At 50.7% G+C, this 18056-nt stretch overlaps 2 protein-coding genes across 2 annotated transcripts; one reads left to right on the top strand and one right to left on the bottom strand.

The window, feature by feature from the left end:
• Positions 1 to 4903: 4903 nt before the first annotated feature.
• On the bottom strand, positions 4904 to 14960 carry KCTD2 (potassium channel tetramerization domain containing 2). Its single transcript, XM_051797588.1, has 6 exons — positions 14661 to 14960; positions 13182 to 13290; positions 12477 to 12568; positions 11730 to 11825; positions 8806 to 8931; positions 4904 to 8086 (listed from the first exon to the last, which is right to left on the bottom strand). Exons 1-6 carry the CDS (start codon positions 14919 to 14921, stop codon positions 8057 to 8059), a joined length of 714 nt encoding a protein of 237 aa, XP_051653548.1. The 5' UTR covers positions 14922 to 14960; the 3' UTR covers positions 4904 to 8056.
• A 52-nt stretch (positions 14961 to 15012) lies between these two features.
• Positions 15013 to 17812, top strand: ATP5PD (ATP synthase peripheral stalk subunit d). The gene is made up of 6 exons (XM_051797589.1): positions 15013 to 15080; positions 15696 to 15825; positions 16449 to 16545; positions 17019 to 17090; positions 17417 to 17479; positions 17613 to 17812. The coding sequence occupies exons 2-6, from the start codon at positions 15704 to 15706 to the stop codon at positions 17742 to 17744; spliced, it is 486 nt and encodes a 161-aa protein (XP_051653549.1). The 5' UTR covers positions 15013 to 15080; positions 15696 to 15703; the 3' UTR covers positions 17745 to 17812.
• The last annotated feature ends 244 nt before the right edge of the window (positions 17813 to 18056 follow it).

Raw genomic sequence — 18056 nt, 5'->3', positions numbered from 1 at the left:
AGGGAGACCCAGCCACAGGGTCCAGCAGGGAATTCTGGACTGTGGCTGGGGAGAGGCAGAACCTCTGCCTCCAGCAATGGGGCTTGGAGGGGTGTTCAGGGACCAGACCATGCCTGCAGCTTGGGAGCAGGGGTGGGAATGGAGAAGCAGGTTTCCTGCTTGTTCCTTTCCAGCATCCTTCTGCAGCCCAGCTCAGCCCCGGTGTGCACTGGATGTGTACTTTATGAATGTGTAAAATAAGCCTCATGCACATAAGGGGGATGTTTACTGTAAACTGAGTGAGGTGGTAAACTCCTTTTTGGGCTCAATCAGTGTCTGTTGGGGGTAAGAAAGCCAAGCACTACTCTTGGTAAATACCTTTATAAGTGACTTTTTAAGTACCTTTCCATCCCAAGACCTTGGCTTGCTTTGCCATCCTCTCCCATGTAGCTTGCATTATATTCCAGCTGACTTTTCCAAGGTCACCCAGCAAAGTGACAGCAGAGAATCCAGATTTAGCTCTGATTAAGGTGTTGGCCCAAGTGGTGCAGCCTGGCCCAACACCACGGGCTCGTCTCTGCCGGATGTCACTTGTCAGCAGTCGCTTGCAGCCCTCAAGGGACAGGCTGTGCCTGGGGCACAGTGGGGGTGGCTGCAAATCCCTGCTCTCTGCCTGTCCTTACTGGCATGTGATGTCTCAGTAAGCCAGTCCCGAGCTCAGGAGCCTCAGCAGCAGTTTTGGGGCTGACCATGTCTTAGGGACATGGTTTAGTGGTGGCCTTGGCAGTGCTGTGTTAACAGTTGGACTCGATGATCTCAAAGGTCTTTTCCAACCCCAGTGGTTCTGTGCTTCTCTGTGCCTGGAAACCAAAGTGTAAATGCCTCAGAGCTTGCAAATCACTTTTGAGAAAGACCAATTGAATTTGTTCCAGAGATCCAGATTAGCAAATCCTCTGGCAGATTGAATCTCTCAGAGGAAGTGGGGGCAGGGGGATGCTTGGTTTTGGGTTTTGGTTTTTGTTCAAAGCAAGAGAAACTAAGTGACATTTCAGCTGTGGGATTGCAGAGCTCTTTGGGGCCAGGAGCTGTTCCTGCCCCACGTTCAGTCACGAATCAAACTCCTGCTCTGATCCACCCCTAAAACCTAGGCAGATCCAGCAGTAACTGAGCCCTCAGAACACCTGAAAACAGATTCCTGAGGCTGGACAGGATCTGGACAACCCTGGCAAAACTCCTTCAGACCAGCTCTGCTGGTGCTGAGAAAAGGGGGCTGAACCAGGGCTGAAATGCTGGTTTATCATAAGTTTCCCCAGCAGTTCCCATAGCACCACTCCCACATCCTCCCCCTGCAAAAGGCATCAGGGTCCTGCCTGCACTAATTGGTCTTCATTAGCTCGACCAGCAACATCTGTATCCTCCTCTCCACCCTCTTTGATCCCAGCTGCATTTAAGCCCAACTTCTTGCCCAGGTTAGTCTTTGCTCTGTCTCACTGCTGCTTTCTACTCTCCTGGGTTGACTTTGGATCTACCTGGCTGCTTTGTGCATATTAGTCACCAACAACATGGGTGTAAGACCAGGTAAGAAACCCCCTTTTTGGGGCCAGGTTTAACAGCCATTAGCCAGTGTGGGGATAACACAGCTTAGCCTGGAGATGGCAAATGGGAGCTGAGGAGGCAGCTGGCACCAGAGCGTGCTCTGACAGCTCTCTTTGCCCTGCAGGAATTCAGCAAGATGCAGCTTGTCCCTGTTCTTTATCCTGGTGGCAAATCTCTGGCTGGTGGGTGGCTGCAGGTGGCTTGTGTGTGTGCTGGCCCTTGCCCTCCTAACTGCCACCAACCCCCTGGTCCCTGGCTGTGGCTGTCCCAGAGCCTGTGCTTTGTGCAGTAGGTGCAGTGCCAAGAAGGGCAGCATTCCCTGAGGCAACAGGGATGGCTCTGGAGATGAGTCTGAGGAAGACATGCTTGTGTAAGCTCATGCTGGAGGTGGCTTTGGCTGGCCTGGTGTGACACCCTGACCTGCCACATTGACCTGCTCTGCCCTGGGAGTGGGCAGAGAGAGGGACTGATGGTGGCACAGGGTACCCAGACAGATGGAGGCCCTCGATAGGAACCTGGCTGAGGTTACTGAGAATACCTGGAAGCTGCTGGTGCTTTTTTTTCCCCCAGTAATTTCCCTCATTTGTGAAGGTGAGGAGGGTGATGTGTTCTCTGGAAAGTGGGCCTTTTGAAGAAATGGAGTTGGCTTGTCATTAACTGCAGGAAAACTGCAGTAGGTGAGGATGTAGCAGAGGGAGGCGACAGTGGGCTGTGTTAGAATCCAACTCTGCTGCATCCCATCTCTTCTATGAATTGACACTGGGGGCCCTGAGCAGTGGCTGGAGGTGGTTCCCTCTAACAAGCCCTTAATTTTCATTTAGTTGGCTTTTATTAATAAGGAATAAGCGACTTAGTAGGAGAAGGATCAAGAGGAGTGTTTCCTTGTGCCTGGCTGTTGGATCCTGGGAACAGGTGGAGGAGGTTGTGGGGGGTTGAAGCATCCAGAACTTGTGGAGCATGGTTTTTAGGAAGCCAGCAGGATTTCGGGCTCCAGCTTGTCAGCTTTGGCTGTTTAGCTCCCAGCAGATGCTCTGCCATCCCAGCCAGGCCTTGCTCAGATCTCCTGTCCAAGGACAGTTTCTCCAAGGTAGGTGTGGGTGATGCCTAGAAGTCACAACAGGGTAGGAAAGGCGATCCAGCAACTTAGTGTCCACACTCAGGCTCTTCCTGCCCACATCCAGAGGGATCAGGATATTCAGCTTTGTGATTTCTGGAAAAGGAAAGGCAGGAGCTCTTCATTCCACTGGGAAGCGCAGATCATTGTGTGCCTTAAGGGTTGTGTTATCTGGGTTGTGTGTGGAAAGGGCAAAATGTGGCCTTGAGCCTTTGTTTTGTGGGCAAATTCCCTTTGGTTTGGCAAATATGATCATCCACTTCTTTCTGCATTCAAATTTTAGATGAAAACCCACTGGAACACTGGGATGAGGGTTGCCATTTGTTAGGTGTTTCCTAGCCCCTTAGTGCCTAAATCTGCCTGCTTTTTTGAGATGTGTTGAACTCAGAGCCCAGGTTAAAGGCCTGTCTTCTTGCTTGGTTGCCCAAATGGTTTTCCTCATTTTTAGCCAGTGTCATTTGAATTCATCAAGATCACTGGTGCATGTTTTCCTAGCTGTGCTGAAGGACCTGCTGGCCAGACTGCCCTGAGCTCAAGGATTTTCTTGGTGACACAGAGACCAGCAGAGCTCTCAGCTCACTGAAAGTCTGTTTGAGACACATGAAACTTGAGGACTCCTTACACTTCAGATTGATGATGGACTCGTAGCAGACTCCCATCTGCTGAGGTCTGGGGAACCCCTAGGGATAGGTTGCTAATAGGAAATATTGCCAGAAGGTCAAATATCTTTTAGATGAGCCTTTGCTCATCTGTCACACCACAATCTGAAGGCAATCACTAGGGTGCTGCAGCTCCTTTACTGTGGTTTGGGGAAACCAAAGTGCTTCTCCAGCCCTGGAAGCGAGAGCGTACGTGGCGAGAGGGTTCTCTGCCTATGAGAAGGTTGGGTTAAATCTTCAGTAACTGCCTCAAAACCAGATCTAGGTGGAAGGACACGGCTAAGGTCCTTGTTTCCCAAACAAGTTAGTAAGCTGTGTGGAAAATATCTGCATGTTTCCTGTCTGCAGAGAGATCTGGGTTGATTACTTTGTGCCATGTGAGGGTGGGTGGGTCAGTGACGAACTGACCTTCATTTTTATGAGAGCCTGAGGCAGAGCAGAAGAGGGGATGGAGGCGTTGTGCAAGATGTATGTGTGGCTGTGGCAGGACCTCTGCACAGCTGGGTTTCACCCTCCCACATGTGTGTGGAGAGGGGAAATGCAGCCACAGCTTCCACTGCTTTTTGCCAGAGCCCCAGGCCAAGCAGTCGGATGCTGAGAGGTGCCTCACGCTGCTAAAACCCTTTCCTATCTTTAATGTCTATTATGGATTCCTCTTTGTGCACAGACATGAGCAGGCAGGTCAGAAAACCAAACTATTAGTTCTATTCCAGGCAAAACTGGCAGGGGCAATGCTGGGGTGACTAATGGGTGTTGAGGGGAGGTGAGCACCAGCCCCAGGGAGCCAGGTGGCCCCTGGACACAGCATGGGGGCCAAGGGGGAGCCTGAGCCTCTCTTTACACAGGAGGCTGTGGAATCACCCCTTTTCCAACAAAGAAAAGGCTGATAAAGGGGTTTTTAAGTCGCTCTGCTGCAGCTCGGATGCATGCACTACTTACTTTGTGGCTATCGGAAAATCTCTGATGTTTTATTACTCATCTCTTTCCCAAGCACCTGGCAAAGCCACCTGGAGAATTTATTTCCCCCAGTTGCTTCTGGCAGTAGAAGGGACCAAATCCTGCCACGGGCAGGTAGTAAGTTCCTTGGGTGTTTTTGTGGTGCCATTCACCTCCTGCTTTGGTGGTGGTCCAGAGTCAAGTAGGGGTTTAGCAAATGAAAACTGACAGAAAAAAAAAATCCTCTTCCTTAGCTACTCACATCTAATGGTATTATCAGTGTTCTACTTGCTTGTGGTTGTCAGTGGAAATGGTTAAGATAAATGTGGAATGTCTTCTGTATAGCAGATCAGAAACAAGCTCCAGTTCTGCCTTTGTCTCTGAAAGTAGCCTAGGAGGACTCCAAAATCTCATTAGATTCTCCTTTTGGCAAACCATTGTTAAAAATGAATTGGAGCCAGAAGCAGGTACCTAATTTCCACACTTCTTCCCCCACACTGCAGTTATCTGTGTGTGAGGTGGTGCAGGGAAAGCAGGAGGCCGCAGACCAGCCTTCAAACTCTTCAAACCCCTTGCAGAATCTTTATTGAAAAAAGATAAATAATCACAGCATCTCAACTGTTATTCAAACACATTTAATAAACAAAGAGAAACAGTAGCAAAGGGCACTGACATGTGACAAACTGTACAAAACCTCCGGGGAGGAGCCCACGGCCCGGCTGCTCCGGCCCCCACCCCGCAGCCAACCAGGCCCCCTTCGCCTCAGCCCACTCAGTCACCCCTGAGAAAAATCGATTTTTTTTTAAAAATGTGCAGAAACAAAGACACTTCAAGAGGTTATTTCCAGTCTTGCCACAGCGGAACAACTTAGGCCACTGGGAAAGTTTAAAGAAAACCAAAGTGTCATACGCTCCATTCCCAGGATTAGCGCTTTAAAGTGAACCTTCCCAAGAGGCACAAGCACTCTTGGACAGCCAGTAGATCTACCCCTGCTTACCTACTCTACTCACCACAACATGCTACACCTTTTTTTAGAGTGAATGGGACAAATTTCATCCTAATTCAGCACTAGTTTTGATATAGTTGTGACTGAGTGAAAGGCAATGGACAGAAAAGCCCTGTTTAAGCACAGAAGGGATGCAACTGGTGCATAATGCTGAGACCAGCCCTGGTCTCAAGGTAAAGGTGACCTAGCATAGTCAGGGAAGGAGAAATCCTCCACTGGGAATGTACCTACTCTGGATAGACTTCACACCTGGTCCTAAACACTGCCCAAGAACTCGAATGTCCAGTACCAGTGATTGGTTTTCTACCATAAACTTGTTCTGTCGAACTTAAAAAGACCCAGAGAGTCTGTGGTCCCCTGGCACCTCCTCCCTGCTCAAAGAGGAGAGGAAAACCGAGATGCAACTCTGATGGTCTTTCTTGTGCATGTCAGTTCAACAGCTGTGTCATTCACCTGGTAACTTTTGGCTCTCTGTGGATCAGAGGGGACAGCAATGGCATCACTTTGCATCAGGCAATCCTCTGCTGGGCTTCACTGAGGTGCTCAGGTGGCAGCAATGTGACAAAAGCATCTTGACCAGTTCCTGTTGCCTTTAGTTTGATATTTCTTGACCAGTTCCCAGAAACTCCCTCCTCTGAAGAAGGGGAAGAAGACAGATGAGAGTGTTAAAGGGCTTTTTAGGCTGCTAACTTGCATATGTGTGCTTCTTGATTTCTTAGCTGTGAGCACAGACAATGACTGAGGCTACAAGATGCACATAGAGGAGAGAGATCTATACACATCACAGTGTTGTTCAGGCCCAGCCAAGGTGTGGTCTGATCACACCAACACAAGCTCACCACGTTATGAACAGGGAAGGTGGAGGGCAGAAGAGCTGGGCTCTCCAGCGTGATGACAAACCAGCTGCAACATCCAAAGACATTTGGTACAGCCTGTTGTTACCAGGACTGATTAGCACAGACAATTAACCAGTCTGTCTTGAGAATGGGGCCAAGGCTCCACCGGAGGAGGTACATTGGCAAAGCAGGATGGAGAGGACAGGCAAGAGAGAAGGACTGAAGAGAGGCAGAGCACAGCAGTGCCACTCGGTGTCTTTGCTGCACGACTTGGTCGCTGAACTGGTTGTTGGTAATGCTGCTGCAAGGCCTCATCAGCAACAAGTGGTAAGATGGGAAACCTGCCTGATTCTATCTCAAAACTTTCAGGAGACAACAGGTAGCTGAAGGCCTCCAGAAAGGGGCCCAACTCCTCAGTCCAGGTGAGGAATTTTCTGATTCCTTATCAAGAAGCATCTGCTCTGAGCTTATCAATGTCTGTGAATTCCAGCGTCTCTGAAGCTTTGCTGTAATGTCAGTTTGGGATTTGACTGAAAATGAGCCAAGTGCCAGGACACCTGGGCTACAAAGAACAAAGCCAGGATGAAAGGGGAAAAACATGCAGCAAATTCCTATGAAATTCCATTTACCAGACTAGGAGGAACATGCCCTTGGTTAGGGGTGGCACAGAGAGGAACCAGTGACTGCAGTTTGGCTAAGATTAGAATTCAAGAGAGGCACAAACGAACATTTTGCACATCCATCCAAGGCATTCCAGAAAAAAAAAAAAAAGAAAACAGAAAGAAAAGTCACAGAAGTTGACACATCACTTTGGACAAGAAACAATACAACAGTTTGGCAACTTTTCACCAAATTCCCCCACCCCAGCTCTGTGATGTCCCTCTGTAATTTGAGGTGATCTCTTAAAGGTGGGGACGTGAGGGGGCTGCAGATAATAGGGGATCTCCTCTGCAAAGGATCTCGAGGGGTCAAACCAACCTACCTGCCTGCTACAGTACAAAAGAAATTCTGCCTGAAGCCCTCCCTGGGGAGAGGGAAGGAGACAGAGCCCACGCTGCTGGAGACAAACAAGGCAAAGCTGAACTTGGCAGCAGCAAGTCCCTAAACCTTGTGACTTTGCACCAGGCTAAGATATGGCCCTAGCAGGGTATTGGAGGGGAAGATGTCACCCCTCTTCCTCTGTAGAGAAGTGTAAAGGACAGAGCTATCACTATTTTGGGTGAACACAGGCCTTTTTGTTTGCATGCAAAGTAATGGGCTTTGGAAAACGCCAGGAGCCCACGTGTAATAGTGTTAACAGTGAGACCTGTGGCAGATGCACACACCTCTCCCCTCCCTTTAGATCTAAACTCAGCTCTTAGGAGTTGAACAAGGAACAAATACAAAGCAAGGATGGAAAAGTCTGTGTGGGTTTTTTTAGGAGTGGTTGTTTTGTTCCTCCTTTTAAAGCCCTGTTCATCTGATTAGGGGAGGAAGGGGGAGCATTGCAAGGTCCCTGCACTTCTCTGGTGGCAGACCTGGATGCAAGAAATGGCACAGCTCAAATATAGATCCTCCCACCCACACCAGCCTGTGGAAAGTGGGACTGATTACAGGGGCCTGAGGACCTGAGCAACCTCCACAAAGGCTCTGACTGGGAATCCGGCCCAGCCATTGTTGGAAAAATTCAATACAGCGCTGGCCAAGAAAACAAAACAAATACTTGTGGAAAGGACCATCCAACTGGAAGAGTCTCTCCCTTCCTTGGTCTCCGGGGTAAGAGGGAAGCCTTTGGTTATGACCAGAATTATTTGCCACTGGCAGGACAGGCTCGGCTTTGCTTTGCATTAGCTTGGTTACTGTACAAGGGCCGGTTGCTCTGCGGAGAGATGCTCTGCCCAGCTGGACTGCCCTGTGACATCCGGGAGTTTGAACGGAGTGGACACTTGAATTACATCCGGGATCCTCGCTCCTGAAGAATCTGGAACAGGAGAGACCTTCTGTGAAAACCTCAGACAACTTTAGATGCAAAAGTTCACGTTCAGAGTCCTTGTTTTTTGCAGGGAAAGGAAACATGGACTGATGAGAGAGGAGCTTGCTGGCTTTTGTGCCACCACAAAACGACTGACAGGCTGGTTAAAGTTGAGGGAGCCCCTTTACTAGAAATCCTGCTCAGCTGCCTGCCAGGAGTTAAGGATGTCACCTTTTGTTTCTATCCTGGGGAAAAAAAATTGCATTCATAGAATGGTTTGGGTTGGAAGGGACATTAAAGCTCATCTTGTTCCACCCCCCTGCCATGGGCAGGGACATCTTCCACTAGACCAAGTTGCTCCAAGCCCCATCCAATCTGGCCTTGGACACTTCCAGGAAGGAGAGGATTGAAAGAGAACAAAAACCTTGTTTCTCCCTGCAGCATCCTTCAACCACAAAATGTGACTGACTTCGAAGGTCTTTGCTACTCTGTCCTCCTTTTCCAAGTTTCTCTTTCCTCCATTTTTTTTGGTCTTAATTTGAAGTGTACAAAGAGCCTCAGCTCCTTTCCTACAGTAAAATGTGAAATCTTCCAAGAGGGGATGATGCAGGAGGAAACAGGACAGCTGGTACACAGAAGTGCTGCTGCAGATTATGGATCTGCTGATGCAGGAAGGGTTTCTCTTTCACAGGGGAATTCAGGTCGATACACCTGAGCAGGTACCTTACCTTGGCCTTCTCACTTGGCTCCTTGACAATGCCATTGGTAGAATTGTTGAGCTCCCTGGACACAACACAGAGGAATTCTGCCTGGTCTTCATTTCCATAGTTATAGGAAGATCCAATGCTGATCAGCTGTGCAACAGGAGACAGCCAAGGTAACTATCAGTAAGTCTTTTAACTGGTAACTAGGCAACTTTTAACTAGGTAACTACAAATAAGGCTTTTGCTTTATTCCTAGAATTGCTCTGTGAGGTAGGACTGTCCTGGGAGATCTGTTCTGGACCTGCAGTTCCCTGCAGCTTCCCATGTGTGTGTAAGGCAGGGACACAGCCGAGCTCCACGGCCCTCTAGTGGCACCTGGAGCCCCACGGAGGAATTCCAGCCTGAAACTAATGCTGGACACAGCAGAACATTGGCCAGTTTTTGAGGGTGGAAAAAGGAAAAACAGATTGTGCAACACATAATATCCAGCTCACTCAGATGTGGGCAGGCAGTGCAGGTTGCCTGGTCCACACTGAACTCAGCTCTCAACCTGCCTGGTGACTCAAATGTGGAAATGGGAATTCTTTACCTCAGGCAGATGTTGGATTAACTGGGGACATGTGGCAAACCAACACCATCCTTTCTATAGATGCTGTCAAGATGGAGCTTGGTATCTGTGTAAATGGGATTATATTCTATTACTGTTGTGTTGAGGGTGTCTGGACTCGATCCAAGAAATCCCATCTGTCTCATTTATCATTATTACATTAAAAGAACATCCCAGAGTGCAGAGCTAATTTGTCATTTACAACTCAGTTCTGCTTCCCAGAGAATAAATGTAAGTCATCAGAAGGAAGCAACATGAGTCTTATAAACTGTGTGTATCCAGGAAACTTTAGTGTGCAGTGTGCACCCCAACTTCCATGTGCTAATGGATTTTAGAACAGCCAGCTCTGTATTTATGTATAAACAGATGCAGTCAACAGCCTTCCTAGAGAGATCAGCATCTGTATGGTTACAGTGCAGCTGCAGGAAGACTTGGGGGGCTGTTCTACTGACTGGCCTCCAGTGTTTTTAACAGGTTCTGATGTTTGTGCCAAACATAGACACAGGATAAGAAAAGGTATTTTGCTTCCCTGCTCCTTGTCTTGACTATTTAAGCTCTTGGTTATTTCAATACCACAAGCCACTATTTACTCAACAAGTTCAGTGAAGATGGCAATTTTCCAGAGTATTGAACTGCAGGTGGGCAGGAGAAAAGATTTTGATTTTAAAATGGCAAATTTCTGTTCCATCCTTACTGTAAGCAAGACTGAATGGCACAAGGCAGAGAACCTGTCTCTTCTTAGAATCCAAGCACGACAGACAATAGGCTGCAACAGCTTTTACCACTTCTGGTTTTCCTGCAGGTTTCTGAAACAGATCTTTGGGTGTTTTAAAGTGACTGGACCCAAAGAGCTTGTGCAGGGAATGCCTGCTCTGTTCAATCCCTGGCATCCAGGCTGGGATTTAGCAACAGGCTCTCTGTCCCCAGTCTGTAGATCTGTTGCAGTCTTTCCTAACATGTCTCTGCCTGCCAAGTGCTGTGGTTTGGGGAGGGGAGAAGCTGTGCTGGGTTGCACATCTTGGGAAAGACTGTGGCAGCAGGCCCAGGCTTTGAGCAGGGCCCAGTTCAGCACGGGACACGTCCCAGGCTGCAACACTTCCCTGTCCCTGCTCTGTGACCCAGTCTGGGCCCTCTCACAGCTCTGTGAGCCCTAACCAAAGCACTGTGTCTGTCCTGTTCAGGCTGCTGCCCTTGAAGGGGGCTGAGCTGGATGCAAGTCCTGGGGAGGGCAAGAGCAACTCCCGATGGTGGGAGTGGGCTGGAGTGGGAGGTGCAGGAAATTTTCCTGGTGCCTGTGGACAGGAAGAGATCTCAGTGGTTTGTGCAAAGGTTGTGGATGGAAGAGGGAGAGAACTGGAAGGAACACCAGCATTTGCCTGTAATGGGTATCTTTTCCTTGAAAAGGAAGATTAGGAGAGATCTGAGGGTGCAGATTCCCATGAAGGGCACTGCCTGCAGCCTCGAGGTTTTGGGGGTGTGTACATGGATGTGTGAAAGGCGAATCCTGATAAGTAAATTGTTGGGCAGCAAAACCTGGGTGTTGGAGAACTGCATTTCCATGGAGCAGTGAGTGGCTCTTGGTCACAAGGTTTCACTGCTGGCTCACGGGGCAGGCTTTTGGCTGCCTCTCCACTATGGAATAGGAGTTTTCAGGCATTACAGAACAGATCCATAGGAACAAGAGATGCAAAGAGCTTTTCCTAATCCTCTGTCTTGCTTTGTGTCAGCACATCTCCCACAACATTGGGAAGACACTGCTGAAATCCACAGAGCCTATTCTTAATACAGTTTCTTAATAGAGCAGTAACATACAGGCCAGCTGGCTTCCAGTCCTCTCTCCTCAGAAATGAGAGAACTGTTTGATTCTAGAAACCAAATCTGGAACTAACACCATATGAAACTGCAGTGACACCCAGCCCAAAACCAGCTGCATTGCAAAGGCATCTGCAGGAAGTTCTCATGACACTCAGTGCCTCTTTAGCAAATGCAGGAGTTGTGGCTCTGAGCTTCCAGAAAAGTCATGCTGTGGTTTTTCACAGCTCTAGTAATTTTCCTGGATAGAACTGTTGTACCAGGGCCTGGTGTATGTGATGAAATGCAGAAGGGAAGAATTTCTCTGGGACTTGACAAGGATACAAGAAGTCCCAAGAGAAAATTAAATCTCACTTGGCAGTTTGAGTGACTTCTGCCCTTCCCTGTCAGTGACTGGACATAAGTGCACTGCCCAGGTCAGGCTGCTTATTCAGAAGAGCAGAGCAGGGTGAAGTGCAATTCAACAGTAAACTCTGCTTATTCCATATCCAGCTTTCAAAGGAACTCTGCCACTCTTTGGTAACCGTACCTGTTCGAACTTCCACCCGTCGGACATGGTGGACACCATCTGTGTGAGCTCTTCCTCTTGGCACTGCAGGACTCTGTACACGTGCTTCACAGGTCCCTAGAGCATGGGGAGTAATTGCTGTAGTTTAGTAATTACTGTACTGTCAAGCCAGAAGTTCATAAGCTTCTCCTGCTCTTGTCTTACTGAGGAATTCAGAGCCTCACAGGCTTTCTGAGGTTTCATCCCACCAATTTCAAAACATACACATTTGGCTGGCACGCTTCTCTTAAAAGCCTTCTAGGTGTCTAAGGGCCAGGGAAAGCAAATCTTCTTTGGCTTTCAAAGCCACTTACTGCTTTTTGAAAACATTTCTGAAATTGAATCTACTGGGTGTGTTAATATCAGCTGAGCACCAATGGGAAAACTGCCACAAGAACACAGTTTTAAAGGGAAAAAATGGTTTAAAGAAAGAGTTTGAGCTGTTCTTTACCAAAGCAGTATGTTTTGCTTTATAACCACCCATCTCTGTCCTGGCCCCTCGTGTGTAACTGTCCCTTGCCTTTCCCTACAGTGCTATGAGCTGACTCAGTGGTCTGTGCTTTAAAAAGCCATAATGGACACTCTTTCCTAGCCGTGCCCTGGATCCACCTCACAGCTCTTATCCCCCTGTTACTGCTGAACCAAAGAGCTGCTGCTGCAGGGTCTGCAGCCACACTTGTCTTTCTGTGCTCCAGACCTGGCTGACTCCACAACCCCAAAGTGCATTACTTGAGAGGTCCTGTTCTCGTTGTCCCGTATCCGCTCCTTCACCAGCCGCACGAGGGACGCGATGTTGTAAAACTCGGCTTCTTCCAGCACCCCTGGCAGAGGAACCCAAAGCAGAGACAAATTCTGTTACTTTGCACAGGGTAGAATGAAGATGATTCTGCTACAAGGATGGCAACACCTGCTCCCGACTCCAAATCCAGCCGAGATGTGAGAATCCCAAATGCTGAACAGACTGTGCCAGCCATCTCCTGCTCCCAGGCTGGGAGAAAATGCCTGACTAGCTGTCACCTCCATTTGTGACTTAAAGGATCTTTAAGAAAAATTATTCTCCTTTCCCTGGGATTATCAGAAACCTCGTGGTACAGGATTTTATTCACCCAGCCCCATTAAGGGAAAGCCCTCAGAGCTGCCTGCTTGGGGAGAACCACAGTCTGCGAGGGGGAGATGGGCTGTGACACACCTTGGGCTCAGCAGGACAGTGCCAGGGTGTGCTGTGAGCTGCAGCTTCTGGGAAGACATGGGATCTGATGGTTCAATCCCTATTAATGAGCAGTTAACAGTACTAACTAACAGCATCCCTGGGGAACGTGGTCGCTCGCCCCTCGGCAGGGCAGGAACTCTGTGCACTGGGGCTGGTCTCTGGTGAGGGCTCTTGGATGAGCTGTCCAGAAGCATTTACAGTTTTTCCTGGTGTTTCTCTCTTACCTTCCTCTGCAAGCTCCTTGTTTATGATGAGCTTCCCGTGCCGGAGGTAGTTCAGTATCGGGCCAAAGTATGTGGGGTCTCTGTCGATGAGATACGCCCCCGTCTCATCCTGAGGAACAAAGGGGGAGGGTTCAGTGGTACCAGGACAAGTTAACTCAGCTTAACACAATAAACAGAACGGCTTCCCTTTGAGGACCTGGATTCATCTGCCTGTGGGAGGTGTAGGAATGATGCCACATTTAAACCAATGTTTTTCTTTTTCAGTATCTGAACTACCAATGTCACAGCTCAGCAGCTCTGGGAGATGCCTCACACGAAGCACTTGTGCAGACAGGGCTGGTACACCCAGACAGAAAAGGAGGGCTTAGTTTTTTTCTTCAGTGCAATAATAAGAACCAAAAGCTGGCAGTTGAGTTCTGCCTAAATTTGTTCTCCAACCTAGTTTAACCAGGGGGCTCTGCAAGAAAATGGGATTTCCAGTTCCAACTAAGGGCACTTGACAGCTAAAGTAGTTCAGTTTTAACTTTCCATTCTGCAAACACACGTTGGAAAGCTCCAGCCACATCTCCAGCAACACAACTACTGGCATTAAACAACTCATAATTCACAGCTGAAAGCATCTCTTGAGCAGCTCTGAAGCACTGACAAACCCCGTGCAGAATTCATATTCCTCTCTTAGATCACTGTAAACCAACATTTCTCCTGCCAATCTGCTCTAAAGCAACAACTGTGCAAACCCACTCTGAAGTGTCACCTCCTCTCCTTAATGATGCTGCTGATTGTGATCAAACTACCAGGAGATATCTTTTGATTAAACTCTGAATGGAGCAGCAACAGACCTGACTAATTCAGTCTGAACCACCCACGACATATTTACAACATTTTGTGTAGCAGATCCTGGGGAAAACCTGCAAATTACAGGAATAACAGTTTGCAAAATCCTTCTGCAGCGACCTCAGGTCTGCAGCGACCTCAAAACTATCCAGGAACGTGCACTGTGATCTTTTATGGGAGCAAAGTGAAAGACATTCAAAAAGAACGACACACATGCTCAGGGTGAGAAATCATAAAATCCCTGCTTCTGTAACCACTGTTACAGTGGGAAGCAGCAACACTGTGGGAAGCTGCTGGCTGGAGTCACCGTGGGAGGTGGAGGGACCAGAACATGTGGAACCTGCGTGTCACAGGAACGAGGGTGACGAGGATTTTGGGGATGCCACAAGATTCATGACCGTGGAATGCGAGGGACAAGCAGACGGTGTGTGACAGAGTGACGTGTGGGACCGGGGGGCTGCTGTGCAGATGGGCCCATCCACACGGCGGGGTCCGGACCCGCAGGGCCCCGGGGGCACTGCCCTGGGTGACACCGCCCCGGGTGACACCGGCTGCCAGGGGTGTCACCTCGCCCGTGGGACGGTGACACTGGCGGCCGTGGCGGGTCGAGGAGGGGCTGTCCCGGTGTCACTGCCGCGGCCTCACCTTGTCGGAGCCGAGCTCGGGCCCGTCCTGGCAGCAGAGGCGGCACAGGAAGGACTTGGGCTCCCGGCACAGCGTCTGCCGGGTGCTCACGAAGTACGTGCCGCCCACGTTCAGCCGCACCCACTTGGAGGCGGCGGCGGTGGCGTTGGCGGCGGGCGGGTTCGGCGCCCCTGCGGGCCCGGCCGCGCGCGGGCTGGGCGGCCCCGGGGTCCCCCCCGGGCCCGGGCTGGGCGTGCGGCCCCTCGGCGGCCCCTCGGCCATGGCGGAGCCTCAGCGCCCGCCCGGCGCCATCACCGCGTCCGCGCGCGACACTTCCGGGGGGCGCGGAGGGATTCCGGCAGGGCCACGCGCTGATTGGGCGGCGAGGTGGGACGGGGGCGGGACTTCCGGCGGCGCGCGCGGCGGGGTCGGACGGTGAAGGTGAGAGAAGGGACCCGGTACTGCCGCGCGAACGGGGGGAAAGGGGACCCGGCACCGCCGGGACTGCGAGGGAAACGGGAACGGGCAGGGCCTGCGGCTTGGGGGGCCGGTGAAAGTGGGGGGGGGTGGGGAGCGGTGTGAGGTCCCGGCGGGGCTGAAGAGAGACCCCAGTGCCCCCCGTGCCTCCATTCCCCCGTGTTCTCATCCCCACAATGTCCCCGTACTTCCATGTCCCCGTACTTCCATGTCCCCTATCCCTTCCGTGCCCCCATCCCGCCGTGTCCACATTCCACGGTGTCCCAATCCCCTCCGTGTCGCCATTAACCCCAGTACCCCGACCCCCCCGTCCTGATCCCCCCCGTGTCCCCATCGCCATCCCCAGCGTCCTCATTCACTCCGTGTCCCGATCCCACCATGTCCCCATCTTCAGTGTCCCCGTTCACCCCGTGTCCCAATCCCCCTCGTGTCCTCATCCCCACCGCGTCCTCATCCCTTGTGTCCCGGTCCTCTCGAGCCCCAGCCCTCTCGTCCCCCCACCCCAGTGCCCCGATCCCCCCGTGTCCCCATCCCCGGTGTCCCCCCCGTCCCCGTTCCCACCGCCGTGTCCCTGCCCAGGTCTCACCATGGCGGGTCGCAGAGCTGCTCTCAAGGCCGTGGACTGGGCGGCCTTCGCCGAGCGGGTCCCCCCGAACCAGCGGCCCATGTACAACGCGCTCAAGACCCGCAGCGACGCCCTGACGGCCCGGTGAGTGCCCGCCCGGCCCCGGGAGAGCCCGCCCCGCTCCTCCCGGGCGCTCAGCCCCCGGCACTGCTGAGCCCCCGGTGTGAGTGCCGGGACTGACGCTGTCTGTGGTCCCGCAGGAGCGTCCCGGCAGGTATTAAAGCAGGTCACCTTGAGGCAGCCGGTGGCTTTTTTTGGCAAATCATCTTTAGTTAATCTTCCCCAGGGTAAACCCGTGGCTGTGGGTTCGTGAGAGTGCTTTGCTTTGGCGCGTTTAGGACATTTTAGGAGCTTTGTTATTCTGTTAAGTGGTGTACGGATTCATGGGCAGTTCTTGAATCCTTAGCTTTCAAATCCTTCAGCGTCCACTGCCTGATACAGGTGACTACTGCAGTTGATGTTGCTGGTTGCCTGAGGCTCAGTGTTGTGAAACTACCCCCTCTGTCCTTCAGGGAGCTTCAGAGGTGCTGAGTGAAGCAGGGCAGAGCAGCGGGCTGAGCTGTCTGTCCAAAGAAGCCTGTTCCAAGGGCAGAGGGACTTGCAGAAATGGCTTGTTGATGGCAAACCCAAAAATATTTAAACTAAACTCAGCAGGCTCTCCTGGCTCTCAGGTCAGTGCTCATGTCTGTTGTCCTCCATCCCTTCAGGTTGGCAGCGCTGCCAGAGAAGCCTCCGGCCATCGACTGGGCTTTCTACAAGGCTAATGTTGCCAAGGCTGGCATGGTGGATGAGTTTCAGAAGAAGGTCAGTCTCTTTACCAGCTGGAGCAACCTCTCTAGAGGTTTCATTGGGTGGTGTTGAGAGGAAAACACCAGGATTGGCAGAAGAATTTGGTTTTGTCACTGTGAAAATTTGCCTTCCAAAATTGGGAGCACCCACTGACCTCAGATGGGTCTGAGAGCTTTGTCCTGGGGGAAATAAGTCTGTGGTAGGAAAAATCTTTGGTGTTAGACCTTCCTACTCCCTTACAGTGCTGTGATGAATGTGTGGTATTGGGTGTCATAAGGGTGGTGGGCAGGACAGAGGAGAAGGCTGGAAGCTCCTGGATGAGCAGTGCTGCCTGGGAGGGTCATGAGACAGCTGCACTGATCAGCTTTAGCTCATTAACCTACATGGTTGTGGGCAAATCCTGGGAAGAAAGGAGGGAATGCTGCATATTCTCGGTGTGAATGATTATTTCAAACAAACCTTATAAAAGCTTCTCTTTCAATTTACAGTTCAGTGCACTGAAGGTTCCCGAGCCAGTGGATACCCAAAGTGCCAAGATTGATGCCCAGGAGAAGGAAGCTGTAAGTGTTTGAACCATTCCCTAGTGCTGGGGTTTACTCTACCTTCTGTGAGGTGGGAAGGGATGTCCTGGATGTGCCTTCACGGGCACAGCCTGAGCCAGAGCACAGCTCTGCCCTTCACTGGTGTCTGTCTCTGGCTTTCAGCTTAGCAAGGGCATCTCTGCACAGGGAAGGGTTTGGCTGTTTGGGATTTGATTGAGATTCTCTCACTTACCCAGTGTAATGATGGTGGATTTTAATGCCAGTTTAAAGCATGAGGGTGCAGGTTCACCCTGGGTCACTGTCATCATCACAACCCCATTCACCACATCCTCTGCTTTCCTCAGGCCAAGAGCACTGCTGAGTATGTTCAGGCTTCCAAAGCTCGGATTGCCCAGTATGAGCAACAGGTGAGGCTGGACCTTCCTCTGGGAATATTGTCTGTAACCCACCCTGGCACACCCCTTGTTCTCACCTGTGTGTGCTCTGCTCCTTCTTGCTGAGCAGTGACTTGTAACATGCCTGTCTCTGCTTCCACTGCAGCTCCAGAAGCTCAAGAGCATGATTCCCTTTGAGCAGATGACGTTTGAAGACTTGCATGAAGCCTTCCCTGAAACCAAACTGGACAAGGAGAAATACCCATACTGGCCCCACAAGCCCATTGCTGATCTGTAAACCAGTCTGGGAGCTGTTCAACGACTGTCAGACTCAATGATCTTATAAATAAAGAGCTTTCCCTCCTGTCTGTGGCTTAGATCTTAGACTTGAGTTTTGAGAAAGGTAGAGCGATACACCAACTTGCAAATATCCCACTTTTCCTCAATTTTTTCTTTTTTACTTGTGAGCTTGCTTTTGTAGCAAGGACCAAGATCCCACCCTGACCTGCTCATCAAACTGAGTTGTGTCACATCCTCTGTAAGGCAAATAAATCCTCTGTCCCTCTGTTTAACCACAGGGAATGGAGTTCTCCTGGCCTTGTAAGCGAAC

Source organism: Manacus candei, unplaced genomic scaffold (genome assembly GCF_025592945.1).
Source record: "Manacus candei isolate 608988 ecotype Guabito, Panama unplaced genomic scaffold, ASM2559294v1 h1tg000047l, whole genome shotgun sequence".
NCBI lineage: Eukaryota > Metazoa > Chordata > Aves > Passeriformes > Pipridae > Manacus > Manacus candei.
The sequence above is the reverse complement of the archived record's forward strand: the minus strand, read 5'-3'. Positions and strand labels throughout refer to the sequence as shown.

Coding starts and splice junctions, on each gene's coding strand:
- KCTD2 (XM_051797588.1), bottom strand. CDS start 14,921: ATGGCCGAGGGGCCGCCGAGGGGCCGCACGCCCAGCCCGGGCCCGGGG. Junction 11,826..12,476: donor ACGAGAACAGGACCTCTCAA/GTAATGCACTTT, acceptor CCCATGCTCTAG/GGACCTGTGAAGCACGTGTA. Junction 8,932..11,729: donor ACGGGTGGAAGTTCGAACAG/GTACGGTTACCA, acceptor CCTGTTGCACAG/CTGATCAGCATTGGATCTTC.
- ATP5PD (XM_051797589.1), top strand. CDS start 15,704: ATGGCGGGTCGCAGAGCTGCTCTCAAGGCCGTGGACTGGGCGGCCTTC. Junction 16,546..17,018: donor TGGATGAGTTTCAGAAGAAG/GTCAGTCTCTTT, acceptor TTCAATTTACAG/TTCAGTGCACTGAAGGTTCC. Junction 17,091..17,416: donor ATGCCCAGGAGAAGGAAGCT/GTAAGTGTTTGA, acceptor TGCTTTCCTCAG/GCCAAGAGCACTGCTGAGTA.